Source organism: Protopterus annectens, chromosome 15.part0, assembly GCF_019279795.1.
Source record: "Protopterus annectens isolate FY-2018-M chromosome 15.part0, PAN1.0, whole genome shotgun sequence".
NCBI classification, from domain to species: Eukaryota; Metazoa; Chordata; order Ceratodontiformes; family Protopteridae; genus Protopterus; species Protopterus annectens.
The window spans coordinates 388,332,383-388,351,210 of record NC_056749.1 but is presented as its reverse complement, the minus strand read 5'-3'; the positions used below and the strand labels follow the sequence as shown (position 1 = coordinate 388,351,210).

The following is an 18,828-nucleotide window of genomic DNA, read 5'->3' as shown; positions in this document are numbered from 1 at the left end:
CATTCCCATACAGTACGGCTTCGTCATACACATCATGCGTTACACACCCATACATATCATGTGTTTTACATACCTTGTCGGTGTTTCGTTCCGTGTTTCGTTCCGTGTATCGGTATTCCTATTTATTACTCTTCTGGTTGTACACTGCTGGTTCGGTATGAGCATACGGTTTGAATATCCTGGGAGTCATCCTTATATCCATCGATACCTGCAACATGTGGGTTCATCCCACCAATTGCTGTTCCTCAGTGTGTAATTGTGCGCATATCTCCTGTGAATCTACTCCATTCGGACATTACACGTCGTAACTGGGGTATGGTTGGATTCCTCACCTGGGCGTTGGCTATTAGCCCTACCTTCGTGGAGATGGTCTGTATTGTGTTATGTTATGTGTAACTGCAGCCGCTATGTGTGGCGACAGGTACATTTCGCAGTGGTGTTAGCCGTGGATTGTGTGTGTTGGGTATAGTATTTGGTTCGACATGTGGGTGTCCCTGTCCTGACGACGTCTGTTGATGGCGTTTTGCATTTGGATGTGTAACATGGCTGTTGTATTCCTTTAAACAACGCATGCAAGTATGCATCTGCTTCTGATTGTGTTTCCCACGCAAGATGTTGCGGTTATGCAGATGTCATTGACTGCCTGTATGTTTGTGCTGCTATTACGGCTTGTATCCCTTTAATATGTACGATGGGGGATATCGGAGGTTGTAGGTGATGAATACGGGTTGTGGGCCTTGCATCTCTACATACACAGTATGGTTGTCTGTGTGCTCCATCCCTGCCTGGGGAGTTGACAGTTAATTGCCTGTTGGTCTGGGAGTGTAGGTTGTGTTGTTGTCATGTGGTGTTGGTATCGCCTGCGTGTGTGCTTCATGCATGTATTCCTCCATCACATCTGTGGTATATCAGCGGTTGTTTGTACGTGACGACTATCCCTTGTCATTCTGTCACAGATATTTACAGTCATTGTGGTCCTGTTCTTGGGATGGCCTGTTTGCCAGTGGTTGCCACCTATTCAGGTGGGGATTGCTTGTTTGACACTTGTAGAACACACAGCGGTGTTTACGGGCCGATACGTGGCCACGGTCAGTACTGAGGTAGCACATACGTATTTCCGCGGTACATACCTATTGCTGTGTGACTTTGCTGACGTATCGTTTTGCGATTAGCATATCGGTGTCATACATACGGTCATGATTAGTACATACGTCCTTTCCATTTCCTGTGGGGTATATTCCTGTGCTACAATCTGGGACATTGTCACTTTGTATCGTTATACATCACCACACGCCTAGCCAGGGTGGGGCTCTCACTACTACTTTGGGACTACTGGTGTACATATGCCTGTGGCTAATGTACCGTATGCCTACACATATTATTCCACTCTGCCTCTAACATGGCACCAACATGGCACCAACATACACATATTACGGAGACACACACATTACACTCGCACAGCGACACACACGGCACCCTCACCGCACACATACACATACTACAGCACTCACGGGGACGGTTGCACACAGTACCTGCGTGGGCCATGTCACCGGCGGCGGTGTCTACCTCCCTCCTCATATCATCATAGTATTACCCGCGTATGTACTGTTACTGTACTGTGGCCTGGCGATCATTCCGACTCATAGTTATGCATTTTGGTATGTTGCCCTTTCCATGGCTGGCGGTATCCTCTTCTCTTAAACCTCCCGGATGCTCAGGTTGTCGTTTCACTATGTATACTATGTACAGATATCGCGTGTTACATCTCTGTCACCTTACATCCCTCTGATTCCCTGTCTTACCTGTAGTACTTATATATGTGTACATATATTTCTATATATGTACTTATATCTATCTACATATGTGTATATGCACATATATACATGTTTATATGTATACACCTTGCGGCGAACGTGGCAGCATACAGCAACGCCGTCTGCTGTAGGACCCGCATACAGTTCAGGTGTTGGCGTTCCATGCTCCACTGGCTGTTGGGTGTACAGTGTTTTGGGGCTGCCTATGTTGGAGTCACACATGGGGCCACCCATACTGTACACTTTACGGGTGGTCATGTTTGTGTGCCGTCCATTTCACTGTGTGTGCAGGTAGGGAGGTGTCAGTCCATGGGGCCTATGCTGTCAGAGTATGTGCTATACGTTCCCTCTTTGCCAGGGCATAGGCATATTGGGTACACCTCCATCTGCCTACTGGGGCTGGCACAGTGTGTTCATGGTCCTGAACCCTCTGTGCCTGGACTGGCCTTGGCAGTTGTGGTGGGCTTTGTGGCCCTTCACCATTATGTCCCTGCAGCAGCTGCTTCCGCAGGATCATATTATGTAGCATGGCACATACTATGAATATGTGGGCACATGTGCCTGGAGAGTACTGCAGGGCTCCACCGGATGTATCCAAGCACCAGAACCATGATTTCAGCATCCGAAACACATGCTCTATGATTATTCTGGTTTGTGTGTGTGCCTCATTATGGCGTTCTTGCATGTGTGTGTGTGCATTTCTGATGGGAGTCATCATCCACGGCTCCAGTGCATAGCCAGCATCCCCCACAAGGTGGCCTTGTGGGATGTCCCCCCTGGCGAATACCTGGTACAGCTGTGAAGCATGCCAGATATGGGAGTCGTGGAAGCTTCCAGGGCTGCCAGCACACACATCCATGATAATGTCCTGCGCATTGCACACGACCTGGCAATTGATGGAGGGGAATCCCTTGCGGTTTATGTAGCGTCTACCCTGCTCCCCAGGTGGTGACTTGATTTGTATGTGCGTACAGTCTGTCGCACCCAGTACCTCCGGGTATTGTGCCACACGGTGGAAGTGGTGCATATTGCTAGCCAACTCCTCCTGAGATCTGGGGAAGTATATATGCTCATTGGCATGTGATAACATGGCATCCAGAAACTGGTGTAGTACCCTGGATGCTGATGCCTGTGGGATGCCCATTATATCCCCAGTTGGCCTTTGAAAGGTACCTGTGGCCAGTATTCGCAAGCTTACACATACCTTTGTGTCCACTGGGATGGGCTCCCCTCTGTTGTTTCTTGTTCTCAGGCATGGCCGGCACAGCTCCACTATTTGCTGTAACATGTCCCTATCCACCCTGTAACGCTCTACTATCTCCAGGTCTTGTAGCCCCTGGTAGGTTACCCTTGGTCTGAACACTCTCCTTCTCCTCTGAGGCCTACGGTAGTTGTTGGCACCCTCCTCCACAACACCGTCTGTCTCTAACACATGCTGATGGATCACGGCCACGGCAGCACCCAACATGTACATTTTAAAAGTTCCCCATGTGTTTACACCTATGGTGCGGCATTTGGGAATACACGGCTGTGTGCATTCACACTTTATACTGTTGTGCTGTACACCCGGTGATGTCATAGGGTGTGTCTGTGTGGCCGTATCTGGGGATTATCTTCCGTGTTTTACCGTTGGCATTGCAACGCTGTTGCCTTTGGTGTTGCATTACTCTTGCCTGCAGTGGATTACCTTTCAACCTTCCCTTACTATTTCTGCACGTTGCACCTACTATTTCCTGGCATGCATCCTGCAGAGCCCTGTCATGTGTAGTTTCTGGGAAATGGCATATCGTGCGTTTTGTGTGCCACCGCCGTTGTGCTGCCTGTCTGCTTGGCTCTGCTGTGTCAGGTCTTCACTCTTTGCAATCTGCTACCTCCCCTACTTTCTTTGCATTCATATGCCTCCCCTATCCCATTTTGCAGGTTTCTGCATGCAGAGTTGTCAGCTGCTGCCGATTGGCCTTCGTGGGTTGATTAGTGTTGATTGCTCATTACTACTCCAATTACACTGCTTCCGCATTTCCTCCTATTCTCAACATCACCTTCCTGTTTCCGATGTTATTTGCGGGGCGAGCGTCACATGACTGGGTTAAGGGTACGTAGTCATCCTCGTGCACATGCACCTCTGCGCGCATTGTGTGCTCTCAGCTCAACTATTTCCCCACACGCCGGTCCTGCAGCTGTGATGTGCAATGTACAGCCCAGGTTTGCTGAGCTCCAATGTGCTTCCTCCTACAGTGGCACACCCCTCTGCAGGTGACATGTATTCCCTCTGGGCCACTCCTCGGTGTATTACCGCTGCGCCATTTGGTACAGCCTTACGCCAGCGTGGGTTTTGTGATTCAGTATTATCTGCCTCATTTGCATGGCATTGACTACTAATTCATAGTTACCATGCCGAACACTGCCGCGAGTCCTTGGCAACCCTTGCACCGTGGTTGTGGCTTTCCATGCATACCATGGTGCATTGTGGCTGTGAAGCTGATGTGTAATACGCTGCTGTTTTATAACATTATCATATTATTTCATTGTTTTGCACCTTCCGCAAACATGTCCTGGGGTTCTGCTGTGAGTTTCTGTGGACATACCATTTATGTTATTATTTACATATTGTGCATGTTTTCTTTTGACATTCTCTGTGTATTTCACCATTGGCATATGGCAACAGTGTGATACCTGAAGCTGACAGCCTTCCGTTACTCCTATGTTATGTTTGGGAAAATGTAAACCGTTTTTTTTTTGGTTTACATTGCCGTGGCGTTATGCTATGCCTGCGCCACTTCGTGGATTGCTATATGCCTTCATTTGCATGGTGCAACACCGCACATGGGGTGTTTAGCATACCTACGCCGGGGGCGGCGCAGATCCAGCGCACGACGGTAGTGCATGTGGGATTGGATCGCACCTGAATCGCTCGGCGGCCATATTTGGCATTGTAACGCCTACGCTATGCGTGCACCTGGTGCAAGGTTCATGAATCCAGGGGCATATATCTGTGCAGCCTGTTTTAAAAGCATGGTTAATTAGGAAATAGGGGTATCATATATATATATATATATATATATATATATATATATATATATATATATATAAAATGTGTGTGTATATTTATATACATATTTTTTATATACACATGTATTTATATATATATATATATATATATATATTGTATATTTCTGTATGTTTTTTATATATTTTAATATGCTTATGTATATTTTGATGTTTGTGATTTAGTTAAAAGTTTTTTATTTGTTTCCTAGCAACTAGGAATTCACTTATACTGATTGGCTACAGTTGATTGTGGAGGCAATTGAATGTATTATTTAAACTGTGATTTTTTTTTTGAATGTATGATCTGATGAAGCAGATAGGATTTCACTGCCATAATAATGTGACTTTGTATAAAACTGTAGACTGATATTATTGCTTTCTTTTAGTTGCTCCATTACATTTTTCCAAAGTTGCAACTGAAATGTTGCCACATTTTCATAATAAAAACACATTTTTCAATGTATCCTGTTACAGCTGTCACAATGTTTTAATGATGTTAAAAGGCCTCAGACTTCTTAAGAGATCTTATGAACCAAACTGACTTTTTTGTATATACCAGAACACTTTTTTCACCAAAGATCCACTTTTTTTTAAAAAAAAAGTCACTGCCTTTGTTAACTGAATGTTACACGGGAAATTATTCCATCATTTTGCTGTTCTGATATTAAAACTTTGTGTTGTGTTCTTTGAGTTTGAAAATGGTATTGTAACTAAGTAACTATTATTTATTGTACCTTTGTTTGATTTTATGAACTTTATCTTTAGAGCAGAACATATTTATTTGCTGTATAGTCCTTTACTGATCTACAGAAGTTTGTCCAAGCTTTGCTACAATGTTGCCACATGCCCCCATATTGGCTTAAGTTGCAAAATTAAACAAACTGCATGCAGTATTGTAACTGCTACTTGGTAATACTAGTTATACAAAAAATTATTTCAGTCACTAACCACATGAAAACTTCATATTTACATACCAGTTTTCTAAACCACGGCAGGCTGCAATTCATTTTGAGTTAGTCTAGCTCTTGTTTACAATACATAGATGGAACACTACTGCTTCAGCTTTAGCACTTTGAAATGTTTCTTCCATTGTAGACAACAAAACTGGTGTGTGTGTTTTCATCTGATGCAGTACTAAAGGGAGACTGAATCTCTCTGAACCTAGGCTCCACCCACACACCCATTTTTTATACATAAATTAACTGGAAACTCTCGATACGGTTAAAAACTATGACTTTATACTTACAAAAAAATCTGTTGGTGAATTATTTTGCACAGTATTATTTTCCATGGATACTTGTTAAACAAATTCCAATTAATGAGTGTACAACAGACCCTTATTATGTGGAATAGGCCGGAACACAGAATTTTTTGAGGAATGTTTCTCAAAAATAGGTACTGTGAGAGGACTGAGAGTTGTTTATATAACTTATAGAGTTATACTGTATTAATGTGTGCCACAATTCTCTAGTTTAAAAGTTAGGCATATGTTATGTACATAACCATTTGTTATGAAGCAGTGTGTGTGTATTACATACAGCTATAAATACCAACATCTATTGAGATAAGCACAGTATATCCACCCCTTAGTTGCAATCTGCCCGTTCTTCTCCAGTAACGTTGCTTGATCTAAAATCATTGTCCTCCACTGGGGAGAATAACAGGAAGCCTACCTTTCTCCCCCATGGATGAGTGATTCATAAATAAAGCCACCCCCAGATCCAACTCCCCCGCTGTCCAGTCATGCTCCTCAAACCTAGGACTTCCAGACTATGAGTAGGGCTCCATGCCTCTGAGCCACAGAGTTGGCTATGATGTGGTAAGTTAATATAGTGTGCTACATTTGATAGATAAACATAATGGACAGTGCAGTTAAACCTAAAAAATGGATATGTTTACTACAAAATCCTGAGAATAATTCAAGAATGCTGTAGGCATGGAGAGGGAAAATGATCCACCCATTTTTTAATGGTAAAACAGTACAGTGGTGAACAAAGCTTGGTGGACATATTAAGCATGTAGAATGCACTACTAGCAAATGTATTACATGTTTAGCATTTAGTGTTTATGGCAGACTGACTGCTTCAGTCTCTGACATTTCTGGGGAGAATTCTGGGACTTTGCATTTCCAGCAGATTCAGACTTGGGAGTCAGTAGAAGAAAGCTGAATCACATTGTTATATTGAACAAAACTGTTAATATTTTTACTCAGAAAGTAAACCTTGCGATTCCCTATTGGCTGTGGCACTACTGTACCCTTCAGCTGGGTTACATGCTATGAAATTTCTGTTCATTTCTGGTACTTACTAGTCAGAAATATTTGTACTATGGTGTCTTGGTCTGACTTTTGTATGTATTTCACAGTGGCATGCAACCAACTGCCATTTCATTCAGTCTGCAAGTCAGTCAGTCAAACGGCCGGCCTTAGGCATAGGCGAACTAGGCGATCGCCTAGGGCGCTGTACAGGCCGGCTTTGAAAAGGGCACAATTTTTAACTATTTATTTATTTATTTTAGTTAACATTAGTATCACTTTTGATCTCTTCTCGGCACCCTGTTCAAGGCGCCTGAACCACTGGGAGAGGGGGAGGGCGAGTCCCCTCCCACTTACAGTTGCAGATTGGCCAGCAGGCTTTAACATCATGCGTGATACAAGAGTTTTCTCCTTTGTGTGTGCATCATGATGCTAACATGGATTTAAATACGTTCTTAAGTTCCGCGCGGATTTTAAGCCAGCAGTTATTTTAAGTGATGAGTTAAGTCCATGTGTTTGCATGTGGCCGTTTGGTTTAGAAAGAAGGTAAGTGTGTGTAACTTAAATCATTTGTTTGTGTATGAGAGAGAGAATGTGTGTGTGTGTGTGTGTAATTTAAATTGTTTGTGTATGAGAAAGCGTGTGTGTGTGTATTGAATTCACATCTTTAAAAATGGCACTGTTTCTTTATGCAGCTAGATGTTGATATAGTAAATTCATCAACTATTTCTTCGTTTTCTCAACATTGAGCTAGCACTTTTCCTTATGTTTTGCTAAGTTAACCACGTCCTCAGTACTGTAGTTAACCACGTCCTCAGTACTGTATAATGCGCAAGGAAGTTTTTTTTTTTTTAATTTCACAATGCACCTATTTATAGTGATAGCCACCCTTTGCTTATGCATATTATCAAGTCTTACTTTTTGTAACCATCAGCACTGCAATTTCTTGTTTATGTTGCATTTTTGGTGTGGGTAATCAATTGACAAGATCTTTGAAACAGTCCACTTGCAAGTTTAACAAACAGAAAAGCATTGTGTTACTTTGTCTGTATAAGTGCATGTATTTATTTATTTATTTGCATTAAAGTTAAAAAGGAACTGTTTCTGTGGTTTATACACAGCTGATTACCTCAGTATAGCTGACAAACTATCTACTATTGTTCTTTCAGACCAAGATAAACTGTGCCCCTTAAATTCAGACAGAGTAAGACTACAGTCTTGCAATTGGCTGACACCTGGATTAAGATGATGTTACTGACTAAAGGCAAAGCTAGAGAAGTCAAAACAGTATTCATACTCTTCAGGTGAAGAAGAACTTTTTTTTTCCTTCAGAAATAAATTATGTGACAAAAGATCAGGCATGTTATGGTGAGCTGGATTCAAGTAGCTGTCTGTAGTGACAGACTTGTCTGTGATGGGAGGGAGGAGCAGCACATCACTGCAGTTTCTGGGTTTGAGGGGGTCACAAAAGTATAATAAAAGCACATTCTAATGGAGACCTGCAGGGCTGTTTGTAGGCATTTAACAATAAGGATTTGATAGGTCTTGCCAAAGTAAAGAAAATACATGCAGGTATAAGGATATCAGTGCTGTCTGTGTGCAAGGTACTGTACTTTCTAGGACAAGTGGACTAAGGGCATAGCAATGAAAACATTTTCTTTTAAGATCAGTCTGCAGAGACTTAACCTGGCAACAAAACAATTTCATAAAAATCTAAACCTGTCCTGGGTGAAAGATACCAAGATAAAATGTAAAGTATAGCCCTTCACCCAGCCATCTGAGACAACATTTTCAAAATATGGTTCAATGATGCATTGAATCCTGCACAAAATAGTGGTCATTCTCCTATGCAACACAGAATGCAATATTTTGACTGCTGGTTTGTCATTTGTGGTTTTCACATTTGACAGATTTCAGAAAGATAATTTACAAAACTATTGGCAAGGTCCAAGAAACCAAGCTCAGATGAACCAGAACCAAGTTTACTCAGTTTAGAAGTAGCTGATCTCATTAAATCTTCTTCTTTTATCCTTAATGCTGGAAAATGGAATATAATTTGGGGATCCAAGAAAAATGGTTTCCTGCTGAATTTGCCAAGACCAGCATCTTGAATGCCGGCTGTAACTGCAAAAAGTGGAATTTATAAACTGATATTTTTTTACATGTAGCTGTGCTCCCTGCCTTTTTTCTGATTATATATAATTGCTATGTGTATAACGGAACCCAGTTATTCTGTATTGCTGGAGCTGAACAATATTAGGCTATCTTCTTTATGTTTTGCTTTTAATGTAAGTCTTGAGACAATACTGTTTTGATAAGCACATGCTTTGTTTATGAACAGCAATTATTAGCAAAGATGAATGACATGAGAAATGAGATAGAATTAATATTAAGCATATGCTTGTGAAACTAGGTTTGTGATATGCAGTTCTGTTTGCTGATTAAATAAGTTTATATGGAACCCCCTTAGAGTGCAATCAAATCATGTAAAGCTTCAACAGGTTCAGGTGATGTAGAGTATTGTTCTTTTTAATTTATAAGTGATTACCAATGCATGACAGCATAATGGATAAGAATATTACCAGGCAATGGTGCCAGTTAATTGGTATTAAAGGCTTTTGCTACTGATGTTTGTTTACTAGAGAAACAAATTATGTTTATTTGCCATATTGTTACAATATATAGTTTAATTAAATAAACCCAATTAATACCAATGTTTTATCTTTATTTTGTGTTTTAACTTTCCTGTTAAATGTTAAATGTACAATAATGATCCACATGTTTTATCACTACGGCTTTAATAATATAGTGGCAGCATATGCTTTTTGAGGATTCAAAACAGCAAGCTTGTATGCAGAAGAGAAAATGATAGCATACTTATACATTACATATTTTTGTTGCTTCTTTTCTTTGTTTACCTCTAATGCAGCTAAATATGTTTCAGAACAAATAACTCTCTGTATCACTTAAAATTCTGATTTGGACTTATGTTTTTTATTAGCCAACTGATTTAGGACACTCTCAGATGAGACTTGCAATGTCTTTTTTTTTTTTTTTTTTTTTTAATTGAGTCTTTATCCTCTCACCTTCTGACTTATGGAGGCTTTCTTTGCAAGGCAATTGCAGGCTACCTGTAGGTCCCAGCTACTTTATTGGTGTATTTATCTGTTCCTAATAAAGTTTCAGTAAAGGGTGTGATTATTCCTTTAGTTCTACTCCCACTGAAATGGTAGTATTTATGTAACAGGCACATGATTACACACGATTGTTGCCCTCTCTAGACAGGAACATTATTAAGAACTGCAATCTGAGCACAACCTAGTAGCTGTGTGATGTTCATCACATGGATCACTTGTGCAGTAGTCATAAACCTACAGAGCTTTGCACCCTTCCAACTTCAGATGCCAGCCCATTTTAAGCTGTTTCTTGCCGCAGTGTAGTTTGTGTCTTGCATGTAAAGCATCATCAGTCCAGCAGTTTGACTTGTTTTCCTAGGGTTGGCAAGTAAGTGCCCCATTTTGAAAATTGTTTTTTTTTTTCCTTTCCTTATTGTGGTACTTGTCCTATTTTAGTTGTGGGTTAGGGTCAGATGCCTTACATATATTTAGGGTATGGTCACTCTGCAAAAAATTCTACAATATTTTTGTAGAAGGCACATATCCCACAAAGACTTCTACTCTGATTGTATTTTTGTTTGGTCCCATTCACAACATTGCTTCCTGGGAGATCTATGATAATTTTAGCAAATGCCCATATAATAATGAGCATACCTCTCAACTGTCCAGATTTTTGCCTCATATTTTTGACCTATTCTTCATACAATTTGTGGTTTTCTGGCAAATCATTCAGGATTGAATTAACTAAATGTCATACATTTGAGTTTGTCTTCATGCCCTTCAGAAAATGCCTGCTAAGAAAATGGTGTTATTTTAGCAACTTTCTAAGATTACAAGAGCAATATTTATAATCTGTCCCTCTTTTGCCACCCCCACTCTTTCAGGCTTTTTCCAGCGCTCTTGTACTAAGAGATTGAAAGGTATGGAGGCATGTTTGTAATGCTCTGCTTGCTGATTATTTGGTGCATTTTAAGGGGGGATAGGGATTTTGCATTCCTGAGTGTGTCCTCTTTTTATAAGATGCCTAGTAACTATGAACTTGTTGTCAGTTTCTTAGTTATTCCCTATTGCAATTTTACCAGTTTACCATTTTTTTTTGTGTAACGTAGGAAAGTAATTCTTCAAGGGTGGCAGGCAGTGAATTGGTAGATGAAACACTGAAATGTAAAATTGTTTGCCAGTAACAGACTGTTAATTATTAAAAAAATCTCTTTAATGTAGAATTATTCAGATGAACTTTACTTCTGCAGAGATTGTGCTTATTGACTTGTGGATTGTAATGACAGAACTTTGAGTGGCCTTTTATAGGTTCATAGATTAGTACTAAGCTAACTGTCCTTGTGAGCCATTTTAAGCCTAGCCAATTATCTCTTGTAAGACTCAAACCCTGCACCTTGTGTTTGTAAGGCAAACACCATAACCATGAGGCCACACTCCCATCCCCTCTTCATAGTTAAAATATTTTGAAATGGACACGTTTGTCATTACTGGGTCATGCATTTTGTTTTATTGCTTACTGGAAAAATGTTCAAAACTACAAATTTAAAAAAACACACTAACAAGTGGTGCTTTATTATACAAGGAATGTAATTTAATATAATCAGGAAGGTGAATCAAAGAACACAAACATGTATGCATGGCCCTAAAAATGTGTGCAAGGAGGCCGTTTTGAAAATAGCCCAAAGGTAAACTTAAGCCTCCACTGGTCAGATGCATTTTTTATGAATGTGGATTTTCATGCCGTTTCAATGGCAGAGAAGTTTATTGCTCATGCTAAGTCTGTTTTCATTGTGAGACTGTATTGTTTAGCAAATATCTGTGTTTGTGCTATTCAAGCTTAAGCTACTGTACATATGGAGGAGGGGGGTTGCTATTCTACTTTCACTGAGCTGTAAGGTTCACTCGCCTACCCCAAAGTAAATTAAAATGTTTAGATTAACTTAAGCATCTCTTCGAAATAAGGCATGTGAGCTTCAATTTTCTGAGAACGTGACTTTTATACTAAAATATATGTGAAGGGGCAACTGATAAAGCAGGTTTATTAAAGGAAAATTCCACTGTCCTTCACTTTCAGTTTAACTGCATCACAAGGTATCTTTTCTTCATATGCATTTAAATGAAGGAAATGGCTGGAGTGGCTTTCCTGGGGAGTGACCGATCTATGGGTGTGGCTTATAGGGGTGTTTCATGAGCACGGTATGGGTGGGGCTTAAGGGGCGCCGGAGTACTACTTCGCCTAGGGCACCAGTTCAGCTAAGGCCGGCCCTGGTCAGTCATACCACATTTAAGTGTCTTTTTAGTCATTGCAGAATACAGCCAAACCAGATTTGATTAATTAGTATCAGTGAAATGGTTTACATTAAAAATACTACTCATTTTGTGGGCTGTTTGTAGAATATTTCCTGCATTTTAATACTCTCCTCCCTGTTTTTTTTTGTCAGAATTGTTTACATTTACTTGTTTGAACATACAATTTTTAAACATTTCCTCAGTTTGCAAACCACCATTGGGACATCTGTATATTAACCACTAACCATTCTGTAGGTAATGCTATGCTGTACGATTTTTATGTTCAGAAAACTCTTTTTTAATAATTCACATTTTGTTTCATAGTATGCAGACAATAATTAGTACTGCCTCAGTCTGATCACTTACAAAACAGATAAAAGTGCATTTAAGTGATATGAAGCATTGTGTGCTTAGCTTAAAGATATTTTCATGCAGAGCAACGTTGTGTACTCACAGTCCTTTATTTCACATTCTATTTTTAAAGGCAGTCACATCTGTTTAGAATGTAAAACAAAGTGTTTAATTCATTGGCATTTTTAAAACACACAAAAAGTATCTGTGAATGACATGCCACTCGGTTTTATACTTTTATGATGAAAACATCATACTTTGACTCATTTTTAGTTTTTAAATTATTTGTATTTTACATTACTAAGTATTGCTTGTAAACCTGGCTTCAAATGAATCCCTAAAGCTTGAACATTTGCAACTTTTTTTTCTTTTGACAATATCGGGTTGCCAATATGTATGGAAGAAATCATTTGCAGGTCTGTGAAACTCAGTGGAGCTGTATAGCTGCAGATGGGGTTCCTCTGGTATACAATATGACTCTACAGTATACTTCAGTTGCTGGAGTAAAAAAATAATCAGTACATTTTATATACCAACATGTCATATTTTAAAATGTTAGATGGTCAAGAGCAATCACTGGTGTTATATTAAGAAAATACCTGCTGCTTCAGTGGATGTGGCAGAATGTGGCAATATCACTAAACGGTTTTAATTAGCTATTATTGAGATGGAACAAAGCCATAGTAATTTGAAACATTATAGGTTGCAGTACAGTTCCTTGAAATGTCATAAAAATGTTAAAAAAGCAAACTATGCAGCACTTAATGTTCTTGGTATAACACTCAGAACACCTAACATTAGCCTTAGAAAAATTAAAATTATGTTTTGGTCTAGGGGGGCAGACTATCTACCCCCATACCCCATTACTAAATTACTGTAACACAAGATCATGTCAGCTTTAAGAAAGAGGCAAAAATGCTGAAAAACTGCAATTTGCTTTAACTCCAAGGTAGCACAACATTGGAGTAAGAATTTAATAGTGTGGTGTGAAAGAAGCATCGCCCCAAATGGGCATGCATGGGGGAGCAGCTCCAACATGACAGTGCAGGAGGGTGCAACTTGCAGAAATAATGTGATTCCTACAGTTCACTTTCAAATATGGACTACTATGTAATAAAGAAACTGTATGATTATTTTAGTTGCATATATAGAATTTTGGCAGCCTGGAAGTTAAACACAGTAGCTTGTTTATTTCGTTATTTTTTATTTATTTTACTAAAGAAGGCATTAATGACTTTCTTTATACTTTGAAAAAAAAGACTGTTAACAATATAACTTACCGTTCTGTTTTCAAACAATTCTGATTTTTGCTTTTCTAGTGTATTCATTGAGGAGATTATGCTGTGTTGGAAGCCATTCTGTCATAATGTGAATATATACACTATCTGAACATAATATGAATCTAAAGTTTCATGTACGCATGCATTCCTGAAACAAGCACCTGTTTTAGTAAAACAGCTTTTTTTCAATATAACTTTAGTATTTTTTATAAGGATTTTAGCAATGTGACTTTTGAAGAAGTAATTTCATCTATGAATTTTTTAACCAATAATGTTTAACCCTTCAGCTGCTCCAACTATCACTACAAGACCTGCCAATTATAGTTGTAGAATATATATTTTTTTCAGAAGTTATGACTCAAATAAGACACACTATTGATTCATACAAATGTAGAAATGCCTTGATATAATTAACTCTATAACCTATTTATTGATTAAGTCCATTACTCCATGTGTATCTGAGATGCGGTTTAAAACGAAATCACCCTCAAAATATTGTTTTCCTTTCTTTAGTAATCATTTATTGAATATTTTTTCAAGTAAAAACAACACTGGCTCCACCTAGGCATGTTTTTTTTTTTGCAGTGCTGTTCAGAAACTGAAATAAATCACTATAACATTTTTATTATAATGTTAAACTACTGTGTCCCTTCTGTTGAGTACTTTGCTTCAGTGACAGTGCTTAGTAATGCTGCTGAATTCGTGCACGTCCTATCTCATATGGTCGTTCTTCTTGGAAATTGTTAGAGGCACCATACTGTGATTGCCTTCGGTCAATCTGGGGAAATACTGGTACAGCAGATTTCTGAAAATGAAAACAGATGAAATGGAGGAAAATTTAAGAAAAATGTTGTAAATGATAATACCAGTATTTATTTAATCAAAATACATTATAAAAGGGACTCATGCAGTAACATATCAAGATGGTTAATTCATTAACCCCGATGCCTTAATAGTTTTAGAAACAGTATTTTGGTCTTCAGGTATGCCAACGTTCTTTTAATTTATGTTGCCCTTCATAATAAAGTGCAGAAGGCATTCAGATCTATGATAACTCATATAAACAATGTGCTTTTTATAATACATATTTTATAAAAATGTTAAACTCTAGCAACAGTAAGAAAATGGCCAAGAAAAACAATGGTCTGGATTTAATAAACCCTACACAACTTGCTCATGCCTTGTTCCCATCGCAGTTGAAGCTCACACGATAGCTTGCCAATTTATATTCAATAAGTGGCTCTGCATGAAGTATAGAGCTGAGCAAAGCAGGTAAACATCGTGGCATGCTAACTAGTAGATAAGCAGCTGAATTATATGCTAATCAACCAAACTAAGATGGTGCAGCTATTCAGCAAGCTATGAAGCAATCATGTGCATTTTGTGTAATGATGTGTCCTGTACTCCAAAAACTTTTGGAAAACAGCGACAGAAACTATACAGGAAAGAAAAAAAGAAGGGGCTGCCGCTGCTCTTGCTCACGTGCAACAGGCTTAAATCTATGCTGCTGCTGTTAGACTTAAGGCAAGGAAGAGAAGGGTATTTAGACCTTGTTTAACTATTCATGGTCTGCATGAAGTGAAAACAGTAGAGCACTGCAGGGTAGATAGAGACACTCCAGAAACCCTGCAACCTGTGTCATTCTCATCTGAGACCAAGGGCAAACTAATGGGAATCAATACCTGTGGAGACCAAGGTATGTGTATCACTTAAAACTTTAGCTACAGGAACCTCTCAGAGACCCACAGGGGACATTCTGTGGGTGTCACAGGCATCAGGATTCCATACTAGTTCCTAAATGCTATACCCCCCAACACAAATGAAAAGGTTTGGACTAACCCACGAATAGCAAATAGTAATGTATGTTTTCCCAAAAATAATCAGGCTGTGTACCCATTGTCAACATAAAGTCCTTGAAACACACTTTCCAGTTAAAACAGAATGGTAGGTTGCCCCCTCCCCTTCAACCTCCAACAGAAACAAAAGTATCTGGACAAACACCCAGTCTTGTCAACATTCCTGTACTCAAGACTGCAGTTCTGTTATTGATTACTGGATGACAGTTATCATTGCTAAATAGTCAAGAATGCAAAATAGAATGCCAGTCAATTTTCACTGTGCCCACCACTGTTGTGGACATTGACGTGGGACATCTGAGACGCCTAACACCATTCTTAGCCACATATACAACCCCTTATATTGGATAAAAAACACAATACAGTTGTCTCCAGTACCAGGTGAAATTGCAATAGCAAATGGTAACCACATACTGTGCTGTAAGCATAAGCTTCCCATCTCACAAATGCAAAGCATTACTAGAACTGCCTGTGCCAACACTGAACTACAAGACATGCATACAGATCAACACCTTTATTTTTCTACTGCCTATATAAATACACTCCTAATGTTAGAATGTAAATTTATCTGGAATAAGAGAAACATACTGTTTAATACTGGATATGAAATGTGAATTGCTTGTATACACATTATTTGATTGCCATCATAAAGTGATATATGTAGCAAAGAGAGATACCCCACTACAACTGTGTTGTACAAGTGCATTAGTCTGATGGTTCAAATTCAAGCTAATTATTTAACCTTTGTTTACCTTTTATTTTTGCCTTTACTATATGCACAACACCTAGCATAGCATAGCACAAACACAATTCCCTGCTTAAGAAAAAAGTGAAAATTTAATTCATCCACCTTATAGAGCATAAACATGCTTAAACAGCATTGTGTAGTAGTCAGCACCATGGGTGGTAATGACTGCAGAAATTCCACCTGTTAGCTGATCGTCGTCTGTGGTGTGGTGAGCTAAAAAGGACAGAACAGAAGTAAAGCACAGTCTGAGTCCCACAGTAGATATTTTTAGTGAGGGGGTCATAAGTACTTACACAAGTAATATGTGTTCACTATTGCCTTTTCCATTCATGCATTGCCTACCTGAGCGCAAACACAGTTCACTGTTTAAAGAAAAATGTGAAATATTTGATTTGATTCATCTTCCTTTGTGCAAACAGGCTTAAAGGCGATGCACAACCATCAGCATTCTGGACAGAGGAGTGCCTAGCTTTCCCTGTAGCACCAGGTGTAAGTGCAGTGAGTTCATTTTCAGAAAACAGGTGAGCCAGGGTTCGAATCCAGCAGACTCTACATTTTAGTAAGGGTGACACACTGTCATTGCTCCCAAAACTATGATTATAAAGATAATACTACATACCAATAACTATGTATAGTAGGTTGATTGACAACAAGGTATCATTACTGCTGGCATACAGATACTTTTGTACCCATTGTCAACTGACATATGAATCCCAGTTGATTATGTGAGTAAATGGTTTAGCATGACAATGATTATTATATAATAAAAAATACAGTTACAGTCATGGACACAGTTTACGGACAATCATCGAGACCCCTCCCATAACCCAATTGTAACTGTAAAACAGAATGTATTGTGAGGTATGTATCATAACTCCAAACTCCATTACTGAAGTCGTGCAAGTCTATCCATTTCAAATATATAGCCAGACATTAGTCCAGGATCACAGCTGAGAATGCATGAATCAGGACCTTTTAATGTCATACACATACAGGCCTAATTGAAGTATTGCACCAGTCAATCTTTAAGCTGTATCTCTTTAATGACTATGGTTGACAAATACTTCTTCAGTGGCAAATAAAAATAATCAACTGTGTGGAAATGTATGCATTCTTTTTTACATAGGTTTGAATCCCACCTTGTAAAAATTACTTTTACCAGTGTGTAAGTCACAACAAAATCTGTGCCAAGTCATTCCATTGATCCCTCCAAAGTCAAGGCTTAAAAGCCAAGCCATTGACCATTTCAGTGTTGACCACTGGACAAAGTATGACCAGGTATAGCATCACACATGCCAAAGATCTCTGCCAAGTTTCACATCATCATAGCTGTTTCATAAACTCCCTTCCTCTTTGTTTGGCAATGTCTCCCTTTGCATACCATAGCTCAGATTTTGCCGTCGGCAGCACTATTCTGGTTATCGCTGCAGAATACTACTTAAACTTGCAGTGCTACAGGAATACAGATTTAAAGCACAGCAAAGGCACTGCTTTGAGACAGTTACTCTGACAGTTCCTATATTGCTGGATGTAACAAACTGTAACTTCCTATGGGGAGTGTTGACATAAATCGAGTGAAAATTGTTTTTGTTCATGGTATCAAGGATTCAATTCTACATGCCTCTTGCACCATTTTTAGTGTGTTGTTTTATGTCTATGATAGGTTTAATCACCCATATCTTAACATTTGCTACAGTTATGAGTTCCCATGCAAGATATATTGAATACTGGCCAAAAAAAAAGTATTTGAAGTGACATCCATCCCCACAACTATGAGATATTTATCCAGTGTTGTCCTGCTGCTGTCATAAGCCTGTTGTCCCTCTCCTAACCCTTCTTTATCCCCTACATCAGTCACTTCATGCCTCAAAGCATGGCAGGTTAATAATGAGAACATCTTCATGAATGCTTCATTACATCAAACATTGTTATGTGTATGTCTACCTCTACTTGTATTCATCTCCTCACTCCCATCCCTATGTACATGTGTGTATCTATTAGGCTGATGGATGTAAAGGTCATCTCATGGTCTCTGCATACTGTCATAACTCTGCTGATGGATAATACCAACA

At 39.2% G+C, this 18,828-nt stretch overlaps 1 protein-coding gene across 1 annotated transcript in view; it reads right to left on the bottom strand.

The window, feature by feature from the left end:
- Positions 1-14,650: 14,650 nt before the first annotated feature.
- LOC122789702 overlaps positions 14,651-18,828 on the bottom strand; it is a 267,518-nt gene continuing 263,340 nt past the window's right edge. Inside the window, exon 7 of the mRNA XM_044057132.1 lies at positions 14,651-14,957. Within this exon, the coding sequence (XP_043913067.1) occupies positions 14,835-14,957 (123 nt within the window). The 3' untranslated portion in view covers positions 14,651-14,834. The remainder of the gene's footprint in view (positions 14,958-18,828) is intronic.